Source organism: Plecotus auritus (assembly GCF_963455305.1).
Source record: "Plecotus auritus genome assembly, chromosome: 7".
In the NCBI taxonomy this organism is placed as follows: Eukaryota; Metazoa; Chordata; class Mammalia; order Chiroptera; family Vespertilionidae; genus Plecotus; species Plecotus auritus.
Genome location: NC_137774.1, coordinates 48,714,163 through 48,738,320, shown reverse-complemented (window position 1 = coordinate 48,738,320; position 24,158 = coordinate 48,714,163). Strand labels below are relative to the sequence as shown.

Genomic DNA, 24,158 nt, shown 5'->3' with positions numbered 1-24,158 from the left:
GGTAGAGGCATTTGGGGTGTTTCTGAGTGGGAAGGGTCTGTTGCACATAAGCTCGAAACGGCTGAGGCTGTTGGGGTGTGAGGGGTTGATGGAATGCAAATGAGGGCTAAGGGAAGTGGGGTGATCCAGGTTTCTCAGACCTCCAGACTTAGTCTAGTGAGGTGTTGTTTCAGGCTTGAGGATTAGGGGTATGCAGGCTCCAGCGGATCTGTAGTGCAGTGGCAACCCCTTGGGTGACTTGAGAGATGAAGGCTGGACCATTATCCAACAGTAGGGAGGTGGGCAGGCCAAAGCTGGGGACGAGATGTTCAGCGAGGACCTTCACTACCTCAGTAGCCTTTTCTGAGGTGGTGGGGAAGGCCTCTACCAACCCAGAGAAAGTGAAATACAAAGGTTAGTAGATATTTGAAATGCCTTACAGGGGCATGTGTGTGAAGTTGACCTGTCAGTCTTGACTGGGAGCCTGCCCTCTGGCCTGGTGAGTGGGAAAAGATGGGGGTGTTTTGAGGGCCCCCTGGGGAGCAGTCTGAGAGCAAGTTGAACACTGGTTATGTTCTTGAGGTGTGTGGCCACCTGGTGACAAATGATTAGGGGTTGAAGGAATTTAAGGAGGGACCTATAACCTAAGTGGAGGGAGTTGTGAGTTTGGGTTAGGATTGGGGTGTCTGTTGTGGGAGGATTAGTTTTCCTGTAGTGGTGAGCCAGGAAAACTGCTCCTACCTGTGTGAGTCCGACATTTCTCCGACATTTCTCCAAGTTCCAACCTGCTAGCTTTTATTTTATTTTTTTTTAATATATTTTATTGATATTTTACAGAGAGGAAGGGAGAGGGATAGAGAGCTAGAAACATCGATCAGCTGCCTCCTGTACACCTCCCACTGGGGATGTGCCCGCAACCAAGGTACATGCCCTTGACCAGAATCGAACCTGGGACCCTTCAGTCCGCAGGCCGACGCTCTATCCACTGAGCCAAACCGGTTTCGGCCAACCTACTAGCTTTTAGCTGATCACCTAGCAAGAAAGATAACAGCAATGGAAAGCTTTAATAGGGTCACAGATCCCTTTGTGAATTTTTTTTTTTTAATATATTTTATTGATTTTTTTACAGAGAGGAAGGGAGAGGGATAGAGAGCTAGAAACATCGATCAGCTGCCTCCTGCACACCTTCCACTGGAGATGTGCCCGCAACCAAGGTACATGCCCTTGACCGGAATCGAACCCGGGACCCTTCAGTCCGCAGGCCGACGCTCTATCCACTGAGCCAAACCGGTATCGGCCCCTTTGTGAATTTAATGGAAACTATAAATCTTTCCCCACTGAACTCCAATACTGAAAGCGGAGAAGTGGAAGGAGAGAGCCCAGGAAATGCAGAGTTGGTGAGAGTTGGAGAGGACAGCGAGATAGGGGCAAATCACACGCCTCAGGAAGGCCAAGTGAGGGAAGAATAGCAACAAGTAAAGACGCGGGTTAAAAACCGAGGATAAAGGCAGGCCTTTCAGCTCTCGGTGTGGGACTGGCGGAGGCGTCCGGGATAGACAAAGGGAATTATCTTCGTAGCCCTCGCAGTGCAGCCCAGTGCCTGGAACGCACTGCAGCCTTAACAGGTGTGTTTGCTGAGAAGCACCAGATCGCACGAAGCTCGAAGGGATAACTGAACGGCCGGCTGCGCTGGACTGAGGGCAGCCTTGGCGCAGCGGAGCCACGGGTGAGGCTGGACGGCGCGGGCGGCCAATCGGAACCCGCCCCTCAGCTTCTGCCCCGCCCCTCGCGCCCCCCCCTCACCCGCCCCGCGGCCGCCTAGCCCCGCCCTTTGCCCGCCCCGCTTCGCCGTCGCAGGCGCACGCAGCTGCGGTCTCCCGGAAGTGCGCCCAGAGCTGGCGCCGCAGGCTGAGGTGAGCGCGCAGACTGGGCGGGCCCGGCCGCGATCTCCCGGGATCCGGCCTGGAGTCGCCCGCGTCCGCGCTGGGTCGGCCGGTCCCCGAGAGGACGGCGGGGTTGGCGGACGCGCGCCGTGCGCCGGCAGTGCGCGCGGGGACGCGGCGACGCGGCGACGCGGGGACGCGGCGAGAGCGGGGGAGGGGCGGCGGGTTTGTGAGTGCAGTCCCGGTGGTGGGACGCCGGTACCCCGGCCCGGCTCTCCGTCCTGGAGCCTGTGGGCCCCTCTGGACTCACCAGCCACGTGTCTGGCCTGGGACCGAAGACGGACCCGGCTTCCTGTCTTCCCCAAAAGGTTGGGAATGAACCTCAGGCAAAGGGAACCCCGACGGGCTGATGCCTGAGTCTCCCCTCGGTGCTGTCGGAGTGGGGGCCGGAGCGTGGAGAACACTTGATAGCATTGCCCAGCGCCTTTTAGGGCTGGAGCAACCCCGGTCTCCAGGCCGCTAAAAGCCGTTTTTGACAACCCCAAACCCGCCCCCACGAATTTCCAAACATTGGCATCTCCTCCCAAAGCACAGGCATCAGAGGTTCCTGGGGTTAAATTTGGCCGTCCCTGGGGACCTCAGAGGTTCCTAATCTATACACTTTATACTTACCTTGCAGGGTAATTGTGAGGATTAGAAATGACATGAACAGGGCCTAATACGGAGCTGACACATTCCTCAAGTCACCTGTTAAAAGAAAGAAAACGTTACTCAAGATACTTGTCGGAGACGGTAAGGCCGACTTTATTCCTGGGGACTGCTAAGATGGGCTTTGCAGTAACAGATTGACTACAACAGGGCCAAGTGGAGATTTATAGTCAAGGAGTAGGTGGGGGTCAGTGGATGGAAAACTTCTAGAGGAAACATCTGGCTTAAGGGGGGGCTTCTCACTAAGCCGACTTGAGAGGAGTTTTGGGGAAGGCAGACTAGGGTGAATCATTTATCAAGAGTGGTCAGCTACCAAGGGTGGGAATAGAGACTTTGATCAGATACCAAAGCTGGAGGATTTTCCCTAAACTGGACCTAGCAGGATTCTTGATAAAACTGGACTAGAATGTCCAAGGACAGAGCACAGGGCCCGGCCTAGTCAAAAAGAGGACTCAGGCGTTAGCCGGTTTGGCTCAGTGGATAGATAGGGCATTGGCTTGTGGACTGTAGGGTCCTGTGTTTGATTCCTGTCAAGGGCAGGTACCTTGGTTGCAGGCTCCATCCACGTATTTATTGAGCACATAATATATGTCACTGTAGTACACTGGTTACTGCATGAATATATGAGTGAAATATATTTACTTTGCTCTTTTTTGATCTCTTGAGAAAGTTTTTTAAGGATGATTTGGTGATATGGAATGACTTGTTTGAGTGAAGTGGTAGGGATGAGGACATAAGTTTTTGTATGTCAAGGCAAAAGCCGTTATCAAAAGCTAGAGTGTTGTACTGATCTCTGATTAAGCCAGATACCCACGTGACTGGGTGTCTATTGGTTATGGTTAGTGTTATGGAGAATGATGCCCTTTAGGTCCTTCATAACATTTAAGGATTGACTGAGTAATCAATCCAGTATTAGGATTACATGCAAGAAAGTTAACGAGATATAGCATTTACTTTGCCATTTAATATTTCTCCTTTTACCATCTTCTAAATTTTGATACCATTTACCATAATATTACCAGGTTCAAGTCCGTAGGAATGCTTTCAAGGTAGTTGGCATTTATTCTAAAATTTTTTAAAGCCAAAGGTTGAAAATTTCAGGTGTGACAGGTGTTTTTTTTTTTAAAGAAAAAAAAATTCCCCTGGTACTCAAAAGAGGTCACTTAGAAATTTCATTGCACCTTTTGGGGAAGAGTTAATTTGCTCTGTTCAGCCTCATATTTATTATGGAAGCATCTGATCATCTCAGCATTAGCCTTTATTTCTAGGGCATAGATGTCTTTGTTCAGCTTCATTTTCCCGTCTGCTGACATGTGGGTGCAGATAGAGAAGTGTTTTGCAGAAGAGCTGTTTACCTGAAAACCCGTAGTGAAGATGCTTCATGTGGTGCATTTCATTTTTCTACTTGGCCTTGACATTTGAAGACTGAGAGGGACTCTTATAAAATGGTCAGGGTGATGGTGACAATTTAGATAAGTATTAGTGGTTTGCTTTGTGGCTTCACGTTTACAGTCTTGCAAAATAAAATAGTGTGTCCATCGATTTGAAAAGATCCATGGTTGACTCCTTGGCTTCTCAAGTAGAGCATGTGAATTTGTTCTTTCTGAAAACGTGACCCTTTTCTTCTCTATAGCACTGGATCTCACTCCCTCTCGTGTTCCTGTGCAAGGCTCTCCCCAGAGACAACTTCATCCCAGAAGAACTTCACCAAAAGGACGTGGCAGGCCTGATGATGCCTGTTGAGCTGGGGCAGGCCCTAGTCCTGCTGCCACCGCTGGCAAAGGCAGAGGACTCCCCGTTCTCTGGACCAGATGCTGCCCCTCAAGGGGAACCCTCCAGCCCTGAGACTGCCCGCCAGCTTTTCAGGCAGTTTCGTTACCAGGTGATGTCTGGGCCCCAGGAAACCCTGAGACAACTTCGGAAGCTCTGTTTCCAGTGGCTGCAGCCAGAGGTTCACACCAAGGAGCAGATCTTAGAGCTCCTCATGTTGGAGCAGTTCCTGACCATTCTGCCCGGGGAGATTCAGATGTGGGTGCGGAAACAGTGTCCTGGCAGCGGAGAGGAGGCAGTGACCCTGGTGGAAAGCTTGAAGGGAGACCCTCAGAGGCTGTGGCAGTGGGTAAGCAGAGGATACTATGATCTGTTAGTGAAGCACGGCTCCTCTGGGGTCTTATCAGGTGTGTTGTCTTTTCTGATAGCAAATATGTGGAATTTTCTATACTAACAACCAATTTTCTAATTCTCTCATACCAACTGGGTGTCTTACAATTCAGTTCAGTTCTGACACTGAATATCGGGGTTACTCAGATCCCACAGGATAAGGTTCAGTCTCAGACTGCCCCCATTTCAGACACCAGTTACAAGTCTCAAGGGCCAGCCATACTTAATAACAAACTGGCCAAAATTTGGAGGTTCCCCAAACATTGTCCTCATATAATTTGCTAGAATGAATCATAGAACTCAGGAAAACACTTTACTTACATTTACCAGTTTATTATGAAGGATACGATGCAGGAGCAGGCAGTTGGAGGAGATGGGGTCACCCAGAGCTCTCATGCCCTCTCCAGGCCACCAACTTCTGTGTATTCACCAACTCGGAAGCACCTGAACCCCATAGTTTAGGTGTTTTTATGGAGGTTTCATTACTTAGGCATGATTGATTTATTGATGGCCACTGATGATTGAAAATTTCCAGCCCTTCTTCCCTTCCCCAGAGGTTGGGGGGTGGGGTTGAAAGTTCCAACCATCTAATCACCTGGTTGGTTCCTCTGGTGACCACCTCCATCCTGAAGCTATCTCAGGGTCCACCAAGAATCACCTCATTAGCAGAAACTCTGGTGTGGTTGAAAGGGGCTCATTATAAATAACAAAAGCTGCTCCTGTCACCCCTGTCCCTCCGGTAATTCCAAGGGTTTTAGGAGCTCTGTGCCAGGAACCAGGGACAAAGAACAAATATGTATTTCTTATATGCTACATCAGTGTATCCCGTATTGCACCTAATTCTTAAGATTCTCTGTAACTCTCAACGCTTTTTAGCCTTTAGGGATTGAAGAATAAAGCCTCCCATCCCATTCCATCCTTATTTTTCTTTTTCTTTAATTCTCACCCAAGGATATTTTTCCACTGATTTTTATTTTTATTATTTTTATTTTTTATTTTTTTCCCCACTGATTTTTAGAGAGAGTGGAAGAAGAGGGAAAGACAGAGAGAAATATCGCTGTGAGAGAAACACATCAATTGGTTGCCTCCTGCATGTGCCCCGACCAGGGCTGGGGCCCAGGAGGAGCCTGCAACCGAGGTACGTTCCCTTGACCGGAATCGGACCCAGGACCCTTTGGTCCACAGGCCAATGCTCTATCCAATGAGCCAACAGGCTAGGGCCCATTCCATCTTTAGACTAGATCATTTGGGAAGTTCAAAAGCCGCCTGAGTTTTAACTGGTGGAGACTACCCAGTAGAGACGCAATATTAGTGGTAAGTCTCGGAAGTCTCCAGCCTGGTTCAGACCTCAGCTTTGGCCTCTTGGGATGTTTCCCTTACTGGTTCCTGCTGCATTAGAAAGAAAAGCTGTTTTTCTCTTGCCTCTCTCCATGTCCCTAAAGGCTGTCATGGTCTGTTATAGAAGCTTTCGGAAACTCTCCTCTGCATCTTTCAGTAACTAGTCCTTTGTGGTCTCCAGATCAGCATCCAGGTTCTAGGACAGGACACCTTACCCGAGCAGGTGGAGTCTGCAAGCTGCCAAGTGGGGGAAGTGGAGTCTCCTCTTGAAGTGATGCCTCAGGAGCTGGGACTTGGGAATTCACCCTCTGGGCCCAGGGAGCCACCGAGCCACTTGGTGAAGGAGGAGTCTGAAGCGGAACAAGAGCTAGGTGGGCAGTTATTCAGGTGGTGTGTGTGCACTCTTGGAGAAACATGTGGCCTACGAGTGAGTGGGTTGAAAATAATAATACTGCCCAGATGGGGGTATCTCTAAAAAGATCACAAACAGGGTAGTCATACTTGAACCACGCTGATTTGGATATTCGAAGCCTGTAACTAATTTAAACACTTTATGACTGGGCTAGGCCTTTCGGATCTTGGTTTTGAGGAAGGAGGTGGGAGAAAATATGGGTGAGATTGTTTGGAAGGTTGGAGGGAGTTGCAGTTTATTAGGGAGGTCCCTCCCATCTCAAACTATTCGGTTCTTGACCAAGTTGTTCACAGAAAAAATGTCTCGGTTGTGAACAAAAACTTCAGTTTTTGATCTGACAACCCTTTCATGCTGATACCTCAGCATGACAAAAAGTGTGTCAGGCAATAAACAAAGGAGTAATGCTTTTGTTGCCGGCAGAAATTGAGGATTAGCACAATTTTAAAATATAAAGAGGCCATCTAGCATGCTAATGTTGCAAAGTGTGTGAAAGTCCTCACAAAACAATAATCACAGGTAAATGAATAGGCAGAAAAACTGCTTTTGATGGGCTAAACAAAAGCAGTTAGTTGGTGATAGCATTTTTGAGACAGTGATATATGAAAAATTCTTTGTTTAAGGCTAGTAGGGTGTGGTTCGATAAATTTAAGAAGTGTGTATTTATAGATTAAACTGTACATTAGACATTCACTATATATAAGAAAAGTTAAAATAGGGAATCATTTGGGGGTCTGGAACAGATTAATTTACATTATTATTATTTTTATTGATTTCAGAGAGGAAGGGAGAGGAAGAGAGAGAGATAGAAACATCAATGATGACAGAATCATTGATCGGCTGCCTCCTGCAGGCCCCACCTGGGACTGAGCCCGCAACCCAGGCATGTGCCCTAACTGGGAATGGAACCGTGATCTCCTGGTTCATAGGTTGACACTCAACCACTGAGCCATGCCGGCTGGGCCAATTTACATTATTTCTAGTGGGGAAAAATGATTCAGTTTTCTAACAAATTTTTTTTAAAGTTTTATTTATTTTTAATTGACCTTTAGAGAAAGTAAGGGAGAAGGAGAGAGAAACATCAATGTGAGAGTGAAACATCTATTGACTGCCTCTTGCATACCCCCCAGGGATCAAGCTGCAACCTGGGCATGTGCCCTGACCCAGAATCGAATTGGCAGCCCTTTGGTGCATGGAATGATGCCCAACCAACTGAGCCACACCAGCCAGGGCGCAAATGGCTTCTTAAGCAGCCTTCTGGAACTAATAAAGTTCGAGAACCGAGTTTCTACTGTACAATTCCTCAAGGCATAGATGGTGAAGCAGGTGTCAGTTCTAATTTGCAGAGATTTTTACCTGTACCCTCTGGGGACTGATTGAGGACATCGGATTCTTGAGATTTCCTGTTTTTCACTTTGGCAGTGGCTGCTTCCCAGCTTCCTGCCCAGCCTGAGGAGAGGCTCATCGGAGACCAGGACTTCGGAACCTCCCTTCTCCACACGGCACCTCAGGTGAGCTGGGTGGCCCCGCCTCTCTCTCCCGGAACCAGGCTTTGAGGGTGTATCAGTAGTGAGGAGGAGTGAAAGGGGGAGGAGTCTCAAAAGTGGAGTAGGAGGAAGGCCCAGCAAGGATAACAATAATATCTGTGGAATGAGACCTGAGTTTCAGTTCTTCTTAAGACGGAATGTTTCCTAATTGTCATCTTGAGTAATGGAATCTGGAAGCAGTTGCTCTGAAGAGGCAATCTTGTGTCTCCTTTTTTATTATCTTTGAGTTATGCTGAGACAATACTATCTCCTTTCCTATTTAAGCATCTCACAAAGAGTCAGTTTGAGATTTTGAATGGTTATATCTAATGTGGGACAGGTTAATCTCTCCTGCCCAACTCTATGAGGAGTAATTGATAAACAATGAACTGCACGTGTTTAAAGTGTAGAGTTTGGTAAGTTTTTTGATGTACATACATACATACATACATACCCACAGAAATGAAGCCGTGACCATAAACAAGATAATAAGCAAATCTGTCACCACCAGAGGTTCCCTTTTCCTCCCTCCTACCCCTCCACATTCCCCCAGTTCTGAGGCAACTACTGATCTGTTTTCTGTTACCATACATTAGCTTGCATTTTCTAGAATTTTGTATAAAATAGAATCATGCCATATGTACTCTTATCTTTGTTCTGCATATAATACATCTTTCATGCTTGGTTCTTTTAATATTTTCTCACTGGTTTTAAACAATTTGACTGTGATAAGCCTTAGAATAATATTCTTTGTGTTTCTTGTGCTTGGGTTCATTAAACTTGGTCTGTGGGTTTATAGTTTTCATCAAATTTAGAACATTTTTGGCCATTCTTTTTTAAAAAATATATTTTTATTGATTTCAGAGAGGAAGGGAAGAGGGAGAGAGAGATAAAAACATCAATGATGAGTGAGAATCATTGATTGGCTGCTTCCTGCATGCCCCCTACTGGGGATCAAGCCCGAAACCTGAGCATGTAACCTTGATGGGAGTCAAACCTGGGACCCTTTAGTCTGCAGGCTGATGCTCTATCTACTGAGCCAAACCAGCTAGGGCATTGGTCATTATTTCTTTAACTGTTTTTTTCTGTCTTCCTTTGTTTCTCTTTTGAGGCCTCTGAGAATTATACACATGTGGCATGTGTTCTCTTTCTTTTTTTTTTTTTTTTAAATATATTTTATTGATATTTTACAGAGAGGAAGAGAGAGGAATAGAGAGTTAGAAACATCGATGAGAGAGAGACATCGATCAGCTGCCTCCTGCACACCTCCCACTGGGGATGTGCCCGCAACCCAGGTACATGCCCTTGACCGGAATCGAACCCGGGACCCTTCAGTCCGCAGGCCGACGCTCTATCCACTGAGCCAAACCGGTTTCGGCTGTTCTCTTTCTTTACTACTTTCTGTGTTTTATTTTGGATAGTTTCTCTTGTAATGTCTTCAAGTCCATTAATCTTTTCTTCTTTGGTGTCTATTCTGCTGTTAACCCCATCCGTTGTATTTTTAATCTTATGTATTTTTAATCTCTACAAGTTTGAATTGGGGCTTTATTGTATCTTCTATGTATATACTTAAAATGTTCAATCTTTCCTACACTTTCATGAACATATGGCTATAACATCTGTACTAATGTCCTTGTCTGCTAATTTTTAACCTGTGTTTGCTCATTATGAGTGGTGTTTTCCTGCTTCTTTGTATGCCCAGTGATCTTTGATTGGATGTTAATCATTGTGAATTTGACCTTGCTGAGGGCTGGATATTTTTGCATTCCTATAAATGTCTCTGAGCTCTGCTCTGGGATACAGTTAGGTTATTTGGACACAGTTTGTTAGATGGCATCAGAGAAGCTTTTAGTGTAGGGCTAATTTTTCCCCACTACTGAGGCAATACCCTTCTAGAACGCTACCTGAAGCTCCTTGATGGACAGGGTTTCCCACTGCGGTTCTGGAAATGTGGGGTGTTCCCAGCACTTCAAGCTGTGAGGATTGTTCCCTCTGTTGCTTTTATGGGGTTCTTTTCTGTACTTGAGGGGTACCTCTGCAGATCTCTGGGGCTCTCCTAGTGCAGCTCCCCCATTCGGGTATTCTGCCCTGCTGACTCTATACTCCTTTGAGCTCCTGCTCAGCTCAGGGAACCACCTGCTCTGTCCAGTTCCCATCTCTGCTGCTCTGGATGTTCTACAAGCAATAAGTGTGGGCAACTGTGGGGCACACCTAATTCAGAGGCCTCTGTTCTGCTTTCAGAGACCTCTTTTCTGCTTTAACATGCACTATCTGAAAACTCTTGTTTCAGATAGTTTGTCTCTTTTTTTCAGTTTCAGACACAAAGGTAAATCCAGTCCCTATTTCTCCATCTTGACTGTAAACAGAGGTCTCTGGGACTGGTTCATCTTGATAATGTAGTTGAAAGTTCTGAAAAGTTGCATTTCATAAAAATAAAGTTTTCCAGGAACCTATACACCTTAATCAAAACATTCATTGTTTCAAACCTTTGGGGAACCCTTGAGATTTGCCTGGTGAAGTAATACAGAGTGCAGGTGAAGGTAGTGAAGCCGGAAGGTGGTGCTTAATGTGGGGCTGGAGATCGGGCCTGAGCTCCAGCTTGCCAGGCTCCATGATGTGGAAACTGGATGCCAGCTTTGCAGTTCACCCTGGGAAAGGGATGTGGAGGGCGCAGGGAAGGGATATATCTTTTTAGTTACTCAAGGGTGTCTTGTTACTTCCAAGGTACCCAGAAACCAAATTTTTAGGCCGGAGAATGCTTGGTTAAAAAAAATACATATATATATATACAATTTATTAACACATTTTGACTAGTAGAATTAAGCATTAACTCTACCTAATGACATTAACTATGACCTTTTCTGGATAGTTTAATGTCAAAAGATTTAAAATCAGCAGCAGCACTGTGCATGTGTGTGTGTGTGTGTGTGTGTGTGTATTAAATTCCTTATATGTAGCAGATAACTGATTAACAACCACTTAACCTAAACAAATAAGTTATCTCTATCCAATCCTAATATCCCTCCCCCAAACTAACAACAACTATTTGCATCAGAAGGACCTTGATATTTAATGGGATCCTTTGTAAGTGAAGGGATCTTTTATTTTTATTTTTTAAGTATATTTTTATTGATTTTGGAGAGGAAAGGAGTGGGAGAGAGAAATAGAAGCATCACTGATGAGAGAGTGCCACTGATTGGCTGCCTCCTGTACACCCCCACTGGGGATCAAGCCTGCAACCTGGACATGTGCCCTGACCGGGAATTGAACCATGATCTCCTGGTTCATAGGTTGAAGCTCAACCACTGAGCCAAGCCAGCTGGACAGTGAAGGGTTTTTTAAATATAAATAATCACTTTTCCTAATCTCTTTTTAAAAAAATATATTTTATTGATTTTCTACAGAAAGGAAGGGAGAGGGATAGAGAGTTAGAAACATCGATGAGAGAGAAACATCAATCAGCTGCCTCCTGCACACTCCCTACTGGGGATGTGCCCGCAACTGAGGTACATGCCCTTGACCGGAATTGAGCCCGGGACCCTTCAGTCTGCAGACTGACGCTTTATTCATTGAGCCAAACCTGTTAGGCCCCTAATCTCTTTCATCAATTAGGAACTTGGTGAATAATGCCAGAATAACAAAGTAGTGTCCCTACTCAGTGGTACTTTGTATTAGAAACTGACTGAGTTAGAACCTCACATGCATTTGGGGATACATTTACTCACAGTCCTGTGTTTTAAAATTTTGGGAAAGGAATACAGTACAAAGAACTTTGTGCAAGTCAGTTGTGGTAATGTCTTAACTCACTAGATGGTGCTATTTCCATATAAAATTGACATATTTCTCCATCAAATCTTTTACTCCCACCCTTCCAGAATAGGAATTTAGATTTTTCTTCCTCTTTTAAAAATGAGAAAAAGCAAGGGTGAGTGCAATTGGTGTCTTGCCTCCTTTTTTTTTTTAATCTTCATCCCAGGATATGTTTATTGATTTTTTTTTTTTTTTAAGAGAGGGAAGGGAAGACAGGGAGAGAGGAAGGGAGGAAGGGAGCAAGGGTCTGTGTTGTCACTGAAGACTCAGAGCTCTTGTAGTCAGCAATGTTTGTTCAAGTTGGTTATTTTTAGGACCTTGTTAAGGTAGCTTCATTCACAGATGATTTACAAAGTAAGTTGCTAACAATTTCAACTTTAAAAACACTGTCAATAAAAACTTATATTAAAAATATGGTTATAGTTAATAATTAAATATATTAAGGTCACTTTTTACCTTTTCATTTTTTTCACCCTAAAATAGTCAACTCCCTCCCTCCCCTCCCCTCCCCTTCCCTCCCTCCTTTCTTTCCTCCTCCCCCCCCTAGTACCTGCTAGTTAAAAGAGTTTTTGGTGTTCCATTACTTTTCAACCATTTCCACTTCACTTTGATGTATATTATTTGTAACTAGAGGCCTGGTGCACGAAATTCGTGCATGGGGTGGGGGTTTTGTTCCTCAGCCCAGCCTGCACCCTCTCCAATCTGGGACCTCTTGAGGGATGTCCGACTCCCCATTTAGGCCCAATCCCGGTAGGATCGGGCCTAAGTGGGCAGTCGGACATCCCTCACAATCCAGGACTGCTGGCTCCCAACTGCTCACCTGCCTGCCTTCCTGATTGCCCCTAACCACTTCTGCCTTCCAGCCTGATCACCCCCTAACCACTCCCCTGCCTGCCTGAATGATGTCTAACTGCTCCCCTGCCAGCCTGATTGCCCCTAACTTCCCTCCCCTGCAGGCCTGGTCACCCCTAACTGCCCTCCCCTGCAGGCCTGGTCACCTCTAACTGCCCTCCCCTGCAGGCTTAATCGCCCCAAACTGCCCTCCCTTGCAGGCCTTGTCCCTCCCAACTGCCCTCCCCTGCTGGCCTGATTGCCCACAACTTCCCTCCCTTGCAGGCCTGGTCCTTCCCAACTGCCCTCCCCTGCTGGCCATTTTGTGGTGGCCATCTTGTGTCCACATGGGGGCAGAATCTTTGACCACATAGGGGCAGCCATCTTGTGTGTTGGAGTGATGGTCAATTTGCATATTACTCTTTTATTAGATAGGCTAGAGGCCTGGTGCACGGGTGGGGGCTGGCTGGTTTGCCCTGAAGGGTGTCCTGGATCAGGGTGGGGGTTCTCTTGGGGCATGGGGTGGCCTGGGTGAGGGGCCTGTGGTGGTTTGCAGGCTGGCCATGCCCCCCGGCGACCCAAGCGGAGCCCCTGGGATCTGGGATTTATTTATCTTCTATAATTGAAACTTTGTAGCCTTGAGTGGAGGCCTGGGCTGGCCAGGGTGTGCGGAAAGCTTGGCTTCCTCCATTGCCCGGGAAACCCAAGCCTCCTGTTCGCTCTGTGGTTGCAGCCATCTTGGTTGGGTTAATTTGCATACTCGCTACTGATTGGCTGGTGGGCGTGGCTTGTGGATTTAGCAGAGTGATGGTTAATTTGCATAGTATTCTTTTTATTAGATAGGATAGGAAGATAACATCATCTTCTCATTCTTCTTTTCTGCTCCTTGTAGCCTAGCTGGCTTTTCATGACAATAATCTATGGCTATCAACTGTGGGGTTCCTGAAAGTGATCAGAATCTCTTAATTCTCTCTGCAAACCCTGGGGTTAGTCTGGGAGATTGAGCATCCCATAGATTGCATATGATAACAATATATATATTATTTACTGAGGACCTGTTTGCTAAGAGCTTTGTATTTCACCCAGATGATATGTGTTGAGTGCCTACTCTGTCCTGGACAGGGGCTTGGGGACTGGAAAAGAACAGTGGAGAGTCCTTTTTTCATGATGCTATGTGCTAGTGGAGCCAACTATTGATTAAATACTTTTATATGTGTGTGTATAGAAAAGATTGGGTATTCTGTCATATGCATAATGTACATATACATAACTAATAAACTGATGAGTGCTATGAATGCACAGTACAGTGTGCTCAGATGGTACTTGCACTATTTCTGTTAAGCCTCCCAACAATTTTTGAGTTCAGTACTATCATTAGGTGAGGACTTGAGGCCCAGAAAGATTAAGTCACTTGCTCAAGATCACACAGCTAGGAAGTGGCAGAACTGGGACTTGAAACCCAGTATGTTTGACTCCAAAGACTGTGCTGTAAATCACTCTGCTATACAATCTGTTTCCTTAGAGGGGAGGTTGAAATTTGAATTCATGAAAGTAGACCCTACTTAGATGTCATTCCCAGTTTTGAGTCTTTAGGTCCATAGCCTAAGAAAGGCATATTTTGGGGGTAATTGAAGGGCTCCTTGCTCTAGACAACTCATCAATTTCCCACTCACTGGGAGGAAACCTGATCTGATGTTAGACCAGCCGTGGGCAAACTACGGCCCGCGGGCCGGATCCAGCCCGTTCGGCTGTTCTATCCAGCCCACGGATCCGAAAGAGCGGAGGGTTCTCTTGCTCTCCCCTCCGCTCCTTTACTTTGAATTTATATTAGTTCACACAAACACTCCATCCATGCTTTTGTTCCGGCTCTCCGGTCCAGTTTAAGAACCCATTGTGGCCCTCTAGTCAAAAAGTTTGCCCACCCCTGTGTTAAACCCTAAATGCAGAACTGTCAGAGGGCCCAGGTGTGTGTGGCTGCAACATCTCCCTTTGCTCTGAATCCACTAGTCTCTTTCCCACTGAGGTGTTCACCTTAGTTGACTTCATTGTTGCTTCTTCCCACTTTTTTGCTGATTTAGTTGCCTTTCCAACAAATGCCTTTTTAATTTTTCTCTTTTCCCTCTTGAATTTCCAGATTTTAATGAAATATTGGGAAAATCAAGCTCTTACTGTTCAAAGACCTCTATGTAGGCAGTGGAAGAGTTAAAGCAAAGGACAGTGTAGAAAGGGCTCCTTGCAGGCCTGGGATGGGGAGATGGGGACGGGCTGGAGGAAGTTAAAAGGGAAAAAAGGGACATATGTAATAATTTCAACAATAAAGAATTATTAAAAAAAAAAAAAAAAAAGAAAGGGCTCCTTGCTTTCTATTCTCTACTCTTGAATACAAGCAACTTGAAAATAATGTAGAACTTAAAGCCTGTTTTCTACCCAGGATAAAGAATACTGATATAGGGACTGTAGTTTTCCCTTTGGCCTTTTTCCTTGAACCACCTCCTATGATTTTCTACATATTCTGATGGTAGGCTCCTAAGGCACAATGCTTTCTTCTGAGCCTCGATAGGCAGGGAAGGCAGGATCCAGAAACCTTCGGTGAATTTACAGCATTGTGTTTTTTCTAGGAGCACTGGAGGCACCTGGATTCCATTCAGAAGGAGCAATACTGGGATCTCATGCTGGAGACCTATGGGAAAATGGTCTCAGGAGGTGAGGGCATGGGTTAGCCGGATGGAAGGACATGGAAAGGCTGTTAAGCATTTTCTGTGTACTCTTAGCTCCTTGAGGTTCTCTGGATGAAGACTATCATAGTGACACCATTGGGAACTTGACTGAGCTGCAAATAGCAGAGTTATGGTAACAACTTCCTGGTATTAAACGTGTTCTATGTACCAGGAACTGTCATGGGTGCATAACATATAGTAACTCCTTGAAATGGGTGATGATATTCTCATTTTTTTGTTGTTGATCCTCACCTGAGGATATTATAGAGAGAGTGGAAGGGAGAGGGGGAGAGACAGAGAGAGGGAGACATCGAAGTGAGAGAGGCACATTGATTGGTTGCTTCTGCTTGTGCTCCCCGACCAGGGCCAGGATCAAGCCTGCAGCTGAGGTATGTGCCCTTGACTGGAATCAAACCCGGGATCCTTCAGTTCCTGGGCAGACACTCTATCCACTGAGCCAAACCAGTTAGGGCTCTGATTTTTAAGGTGATGAAAGTAGTGACAGATCAAGTCACTTGCTCACTGTTATGTAGCTCGTAAGTGCTGAGTTAAGAAGGAACTCAGTTGTGGCTGGCTCTTTAATACTTAATCACAGTCTCAACCAACTATTGGAGGGGTCTTTGTCACCAGGTGGTCTGACTCTACCAGCCCAGATTCTTCTTGTGGTCTTCACCATTTATCATGGCTATCTTGTGAGTACTGGTGTCTTAAAAGCTCCAAACAAACTTCTAAGATGAACTACCTTAAGTGGTCTCCAGAGCCTTCCTATTTCCTCTCTCACCTAGGACACTCCTTTGAAAAACAGCAGGTCTCCAATCCTCCTAGTTCATCGAGGCCCACATGTTACTTCTCTCTGTCCAGGCATTTCCAATTCCAAGCCTGATCTGACTAATTCAATAGAGTGTGGGGAAGAACCGGCAGGACTGCGCCTGCATGTCAGTGAGAAGATCCTAAGACCCACCTGCAGAGGTGAGTAATCTTTCATTGGTCAGAGCCATTCTGGTCTCCTGTCATTAAATTGGAGGTGGTGGAGATACGTTAGGATGTGGGTTACTATTCCATTAATTCAGACTGGTCATGATCTGGTTAGTCTGATTTGGATCCGGAGGTCAGGTCTTCTTAATCTCTGGTATGGGGCTGTTGACACACATAGTTAATCTTGGAAGAAAAAGTACACCTTCAGTCTTATCTGTTGTGACAACTGTCTTTCTCAGAGAGAGTTAAGATTAGTACAGATTGAGACCAATAGGTATAATTATAGGTATAATTCTATTACAAAAAAGAGTATGAAACAGCCATTATTACCCTTTCTCTTGTTCAGAGTAATTAGACTTTTCTTATTCTGGTTACAGTGAATAGTAAACAACACATCTGTAACAAAATAAATCAAACCAAACCAACCAACAGAGAACACATGTTTTAGCTAATCTTTTTTCACATAGTCAAAGTGCTGAAAGAACAAGACCATCAGCCAAGAACTCTATATCCATCAAAACTACCTTTTAAAAATGAAGGAGAAATTATGGCATTCCCAGATTTTTTTTTTTTTTTTTTTTTTTTTGAGAGAGATAATTCATTACTAGCGAACCAGCCCTACCAGAAATACGAAACAAGTCCTTCAGGATGAAATGAATGGACCCTAGACAGTAACTCAAGTCATGTGAAGAAATAGAGTACCAGTAAAGATAATTGCATATCTCTATAAATATAAAAGCATAAGTGATCGTTCGACTGTTCAACCATTCAACCATTTCGACCGGTAGCTATGACATGCACTGACCACCAGGGGGCAGATGCTCAACACACAGGGATGGAAACATGGAACAGACTGATGAATCTCATAGAAAAGGGGTAGAGGAGAGGGCGGGAAGAAATTAACCAAAGATCTCATGTGCATACTAGAGGCCTGGAGCATGGATTTGTGCACTGGTGGTGTCCCTTGGCCTGGCCTGCAGGGATCGGGCTGAAACTGGCAGTCTGACATTCCCCGAGGGGTCCTGGATTGCGAGAGGGTGCAGGCCAGGCCGAGGGACCCCACTGGTGCACAACTCTGCACCAGGTCTCTAGTGTAAATATAAAAGACAATGTAAATGAAATTTTTTTTTTTTTTTAAATATATTTTATTGCTTTTTTTAAACAGAGAGGAAGGGAGAGGGATAGAGAGTTAGAAACATTGATGAGAGAGAAACATTGATCAGCTGCCTCCTGCACACCTCCTACTGGGGATGTGCCCGCAACCCAGGTACATGCCCTTGACCGGAATCGAACCTGGGACCTTTCAGTCCGCAAGCCGACGCTCTATCCACTGAGCCAAACCAGTTAGGGCTGAAATATTTTTTGTAATCCTCATCTGAAGATATGTTTCCATCAATTTTTAGAGAGAGTGGAAGGGAGAGGGAGAGACAGAGAGAGAGAAATATCTAGGGCCATGGACGGAGCCTTTAACCGAGGTACATGCCCTTTACTGGAATCAAACCTGGGACCTTTCAGTCTGTGGGCTATTACTCTCTCCACTGAGCCAAACCAGCTAGGGCTATTTTAGCTAATCTTAATGCACCTTTCATTAAGTAGCACAAAGAAGAAATACAAACTTGTTCTGCCATAAAATAGCAATCCCCTTTAGCCTCCTCTGCATTTTTCTAAAATACTGCAGTTATGTGGAACATTTCTGTCAAACCTACCTGGATACACTGTTACATATACAAAAGATCCCAGAGTTGTGGTGGAAGGAAAGGGTGAAGGATGTGACCCATATTACAAATCATTGTTTCTTCCCAGTGGAGGTCTAATTAATTATTTTTCTTTGCTGATAAATCACAGAGAGGGCAAGCATCAAATGGGGGATATAATTTTAATTTTAAGCAATATATTTATTATTATTTCACAAGGATTCCTTCGGAGCAGTACTTTTCAAACTGCATTTCATGACCAATTAGTGTATTGTGAAATCATTTTATAGATTATAGTCATCATTAAAAAAAAAATGAAATAAGTTTAAATAGAAAATATCAGAATGCAATGAGAAAATACTGGATGTCAGGATAGGTAGTGTTTCAGCAAATTTTTGTTCCGAATATATGTGCATATACTTTACTTTTTATATAAACATGTTTTTTACTGTGGGTAGCAGACAAAAAAGTTTGAAAATACTGCTTTAGAGGTTGTTGCAATAGGAATTCTGTTTTACTAGACTATTTTTTAGAGCAGTTTTATGTTCACAGCAAAATTGAGTGGAAGGTACAGAGATTTCCCATACATTCCCTTGCAGTAGGATTTTATTTGTGATGTGTAGCTCATTATATCCCCAACTTATTATTTTTCCCCCTCCATCCCATCTGCTGGCATAGCCCATTACGTCTTACCTGGAACCAGACTGTAGAGAATCTACAAAGCCAGTCTGCCTCAATAACGGAAACTGATGCCACTGTGGGTCCCTGAGAGAGAGAAGTGGAAAGGGAGGTTGAGGAAGTAGCGGTGTGCAAGCAAGTCTGGAAGGGAACACGTGGAGGAGAGGAACACTGTGGAAAGTTGATGTAGGAGTCCTGATGTGCAGGGACGAGACCCCGATGTGGAAGCAACAATGTAAAGATGGAAAAGGACTGGTTCAGTCTATTCGGTCTAGAAGCTACAGTTAGCCGGTTTGCCAGATCTGGACTCAGACTGAATGCAAATGTCACAGGAGGGCATGTATGTGCTATTTACTTGACCATATTGAAGAATAGCTCCTGGTTAAAACGGGCCAGCAGAGGGGTGAGCCTCACAAAGCTCTACACACATACTGCTAATCAAAATCCCAAGGGATTAAAAACAATGATTTGGAAAATGATTCTTAAGTAGTTACCTGGAATAATACTGCAAGAACAGTAAAAAGTTTTGAAAGATGAATATTTCTTCAATATTAGATCTGTAAATATTAAGAGTCTGTCATTTAAAATAGGTAAAATCATTAAAATAATGGAATACTGTTGTAAAAATAGATGCACAGACAAATGGAACAGAAAAGGAAGCTTAGGAAAAGAAGGTAGTCTGTACAAGAATCTCATAAATGATGAAATTCTCACAGATCCATGGGACAAACTGTCCTTCAGTGAGCAATGTCAGGAAAAAACTTTGGGAAAAGGTATTAGTTTAAATTTGATGTATATCATATACCAAAATAAGTTAGGGATGGATGAAAAAGGCACAATGTGAAAAAAATAAGGAAGAAAATGAATGAATATTTGACTCATGTCTGGATGAGAAAGATTTTCTTCTTTTTTTTTAATCCTTACCCTAGGATATGTTTTTACTGATTTTTAGAAAGAGGAAGGGATACATATATATAGAGGGAGAAACATCTATCGGTTGCCTCTCGCGCCCTGACCAGGGATCGAACCCACGGTATGTGCCCCGAGTGGAAACCTAACCGCAACCTTTTGGTATATGGGATGACACTTCAATCAACTGAGCCACCTGGCCAGGGCAGGATGGGGAAGGTTTTTATAAGTGTAAAAGCAATGAAAAAAAAATCATTAAGGAAAAGATTAATAGACTTCAGTATATTTAAAAAGAAAAACCCACAACTTCTATAAAAATAACCCCAAGCAAAATTAAGGTAACCAGATTGGTGAAAAATATTTTTTATGAACATGACAGATAAATGATTAATATTCTTAGTATATAGTTAATGCAGGTTGATAAGAAAAAATGATTTTCCCAATAAAAAATGGAAAGCAGTCTTGGAGTATGAAAAATAGCTTATAAATGGGAAAAATTCATCTTTTAAAAATTAAAACTTACAGCAGTGAAAAAATCATTTTTCACTGGTCTAAATGAAGGTTTTTTAAAAATACTTAATACTTCAGTATTGAACACTGTTCTTCACTCTGCCCAGCTTCTCAAACCAGAGGGTGGCACGGTTGTTCTGTAAGTCAATTCGTCAGTAAGTGTCATGAGACTTAATGACAACATTTATGTCTGTTGACATAGTAATTCCACTTCATGGAATCTCCTTTAAAGTATTGATCAGAAATGTGGGTAAAAATTTATGAATCGAAATGCTGTCCCTGCATTATTTATAGTTGTAAAAATAAAACAAACAATAGATTTCCATAGTAGGAGAATTCTTAAATAAAATAAAAATTTATTATCATGTGTTTATAATGTCATCTCCATGATGGACCATTCTTCAGCTTTTAAAATGATAGTTATAAAGGCTTCTTTAAAGATGAGAGAAAGTACCTCTGCTATATGAGAAGAATATGTGATAAGGCTTTGTACATTAACAAGTTCAGGTCTACTCTCGCACATTCCTGGGTCGCTAGCAGATAATCTGAAAGACAAGTATAGGAAAGAGAAAGGGAAATAGCTTCATTAGATCTGCAGGAATAAAGTAATTTAATAAAAGCTGAAAAAAATTTCATCACCAAAATAAAGTATTTACTATATGCACCATTAACTTGTAATGACCAAAAACTTAAGCTATGATGAAAAAAATAAAATTTCAACTGTTATATACATGAGTTAACAAAGCACAAGTGAATACTGGATTGAAGCATAGATTCACTTATATGCTACAACTTCACTGTATGTTAAAACCATAGTAAAATGACACATTGATGCATTTCATGAATTTCTGTGTTCCTTGAGAAGGGGAAAATCGATGGGAAATTGATAAAGACCACCATTTACAATTTAAATGCTACAAAGCCAGATATAGAATTATATATACAACATATCAATTATGTCAGGTGAAAGCACATACATATATACATATGTATTGGTTAAATAAAGACTGGAAGGAAATGTGTACTCATAGTTGTTACCTCTGGGTTGTGTGATTGAGGTTGATTTAGTTATCTTCTGTATACTGTTCTCTTCAAATTATTTTTTTAAAATATATTTTTATTGATTTCAGAGAGGAAGGGAGAGGGAGAGAGAGATAGAAACATCAATGATGAGAATCATTGATTGGCTGCCTCCTGCAAGCCCCCTACTGGGAGCCCCCCAGCAACCCAGGCATGTGCCCTTGGCTGGAATCAAACCTGGGACCCTTCAGTCTGCAGGCCAATGCTCTATCTACTGAGCCAAAACAGCTAGGGCTCAAATTATTTTTAGTGATTATATTTATCTTTTACATATCTTAATAATAAAGAGGTAATATGCTAATTAGACCGAACAGCCAAATGACTTTCTGGACATCCTTCTGGACGACCTTTCGGACAAAGCCACGGTTGCGAGGGGCTGCAAGGGCTGCCCGGGGCTGTGAGGGGCTGCGAGGGATGGCCGGGGCTGCGAGGGCTGGCTGAGGCTGTGAGGGGCTGTGAGGCCCAACCAGGGCTGTGAGGGCTGGCCAGGGCTGCGAGTGGCTGTGAGGACCAGCCGCGGTAGCTGGGGCAGCGAGGGCCAGCTGGGGCAGCGAGGGCCGAACCCCTCGCATTGGGCTTCTAGTAATCAGGTAATAGCCAGTCATTTTTTAAAGTTGCACTCTCATATAATACCCTTGTTTTTCTGATTCTTAATAATAAATACATGTAAAATAGAGCTACTATATGACCTACCAATTCCATTTCTGGGTATTTACCAGTATCTTCAGAAAATGAAAACACTAATTTGGAAAGATATATGCACCCACCCATGGTCATTGCAGCATTGTTTACAATAGCCAAGAATATGGAAGCAACCTAGGTTTCTTCCATTGACAGATGAATAAAGAAGAGGTGATGCATGCATGCATACACATACACACACACACACACACACACACACACACACACACACACACACACACAGGAATATTACCCAGCCATAAAAAAGAACGAAATCTTGCTATTTGCAACAACATGAATGGACCTAGAGAGTATTGTGCCAAGTGAAATAAGTCAGAGAAAGACAGATACCATATGATTTCACTTATATACAGAATCTAAAAAACAAAACAAATGAATAAACAAAATGAAACAGAAACAAACTCATAGATACAAATAACAAACTGGTGGTTGAGAGCGGGTTTTTGGGGAAATACAAACTTGCGATGGTAAGTCATGGGGATGTAATGTACAGCTAGGGAATAGTCATTAATATTGCAATAGCTATGTATTCACTGATGACCTTTGACATATGGATCAGAAGGTAGGGGATGCCATACATTGAACTATTTTAAATCTTTTCTTTCAGGAGATAGACAGGAGAATGACAAAGAGAACCTAAACTTGGAAAATCACAGGGACCAGGAGCCTCCAGATGCCCCCTGTCACACCTCAGAGGAGCCGCCTTCTCAGGCTTCCCTGAGTGGCCTCTTCACTGAAGAGGAGCCAAGTCACTTTGGAGAAGAAGAGAATCTCCCTGAGGTTCAGGAAAGCCTTCCGGGCGAGCGAGTAGAGGAACAGCTCTCTCCTCAAGAAAAGAATTCTGGGAAGCAGCCAGCCCATCATGTGTCCAATCCTCATCCAGTGGAACTGTCTGTGCTGTGTCTTGAAGGGAAGAAAGAGGCCTCCCCTAAAGGGCAGCTGAGAGCCCCCATGGCCCAGAAACTTCCCACCTGCAGGGAGTGTGGGAAAACCTTCTATAGGAACTCTCAGCTTGTTTTTCACCAAAGAACTCACACCAGAGAGAAATACTTCCAGTGCCTCACCTGCAGAAAAGCCTTCCGGCGGAGTTCAGACTTCGTGAAACATCAGCGAATTCACACGGGAGAGAAGCCCTGTAAATGTGACTACTGTGGGAAAGGCTTCAGTGACTTCTCCAGATTGCGCCACCACGAGAAAATTCACACAGGAGAGAAACCCTACAAGTGTCCCATCTGCGAGAAGAGCTTTATTCAAAGATCAAACTTTAATAGGCATCAGAGGGTTCACACAGGAGAGAAACCTTACAAATGTTCCTGCTGCGGGAAAAGTTTCAGCTGGAGTTCTAGCCTTGATAAACATCAAAGGACTCACTTAGGAAAGAAGCCCTTTCAGTAGCCACACGCGCTTAGCCCATTTCTGTGTCCTGGCCCGTTTGAAACACATAGCTCCCCAGGAGGAATTAGGTCTCTTAAGTGGATATCCCTGCTCTCTTATGCCTGGATGAGGGAAGAGAGTGTCTGCACATGGGTTTGGACTTGGAGACTGTGTTGGCCTGTGAGTTGGATCTCATGCTGATTTAATTTTTTGCTTCTGCATCAGGAGACAGAATAGTCTTTGACTTTTATCACATCTCTTTTTGGAAAGAGATGGGAAAAACCTGTCGCTTGGAGGTCCCATTTTAGAAGTGCTACCTGGGAGGAGGTTAACTGGATTAGCCACAGTTGCTGTCATGGGAAGCACCTCGGATTGCCCCTTTAGAACTGGGGGTCCTGGAGCAGGCCATCTGTTACAGAAGGGAGGCATAGAGGACCAGGAGCTCAGTGTGTTCTTTGTCATATTGGTGCAAAATTAATGTCCTGTCCCTTTTTAAAAATAAACTTAGTAGAATCCTATTTTATTTGTGTCTGAAGTGTCCACTGTGCGTTGACTGTAACTCCAAATGCAGTTTCTCATAGAAGACCCTCAACGGTAGATCATCCCACACAAACGCATCAAATTTATCAAGTAGCTGGATGTCGGTAGGAAAGTGCTAGCCTGGTGCTCAGGTGTGAGAGTTTGGTCCATGCTGGGCACTCCTGGTCTCAGGTAAGTCTGTCCCAGTGTCCTCTTTCTGAGCCTACCTCCCACTTGCTTGCACACCTCAAGCTGCTCCCCTTTCTCCTGGCATCCGCTTAGGCTATCGTTTTTGCCAAGTGTTCTGTGCCTTAAAAATGTCTTTATTATTTAACTAGGGGCCCGGTGCACAAAAT

At 44.1% G+C, this 24,158-nt stretch overlaps 1 protein-coding gene across 2 annotated transcripts; it reads left to right on the top strand.

Moving 5' to 3' along the window:
* The first annotated feature begins 1,834 nt into the window (after window positions 1–1,834).
* Window positions 1,835–23,805, top strand: ZNF18 (zinc finger protein 18). 2 transcript variants are annotated; one of them, XM_080678084.1, is made up of 8 exons: window positions 1,835–1,892; window positions 2,542–2,654; window positions 4,204–4,689; window positions 6,250–6,439; window positions 7,900–7,988; window positions 15,263–15,347; window positions 16,223–16,330; window positions 22,517–23,805. In XM_080678084.1, the coding sequence occupies exons 3-8, from the start codon at window positions 4,300–4,302 to the stop codon at window positions 23,302–23,304; spliced, it is 1,650 nt and encodes a 549-aa protein (XP_080534210.1). In that variant the 5' UTR covers window positions 1,835–1,892; window positions 2,542–2,654; window positions 4,204–4,299; the 3' UTR covers window positions 23,305–23,805. The 2 variants fall into 2 exon arrangements, with proteins under 2 accessions (XP_080534210.1, XP_080534211.1); XM_080678085.1 differs by having other exon boundaries at window positions 1,885–2,230.
* Window positions 23,806–24,158: the final 353 nt, after the last annotated feature.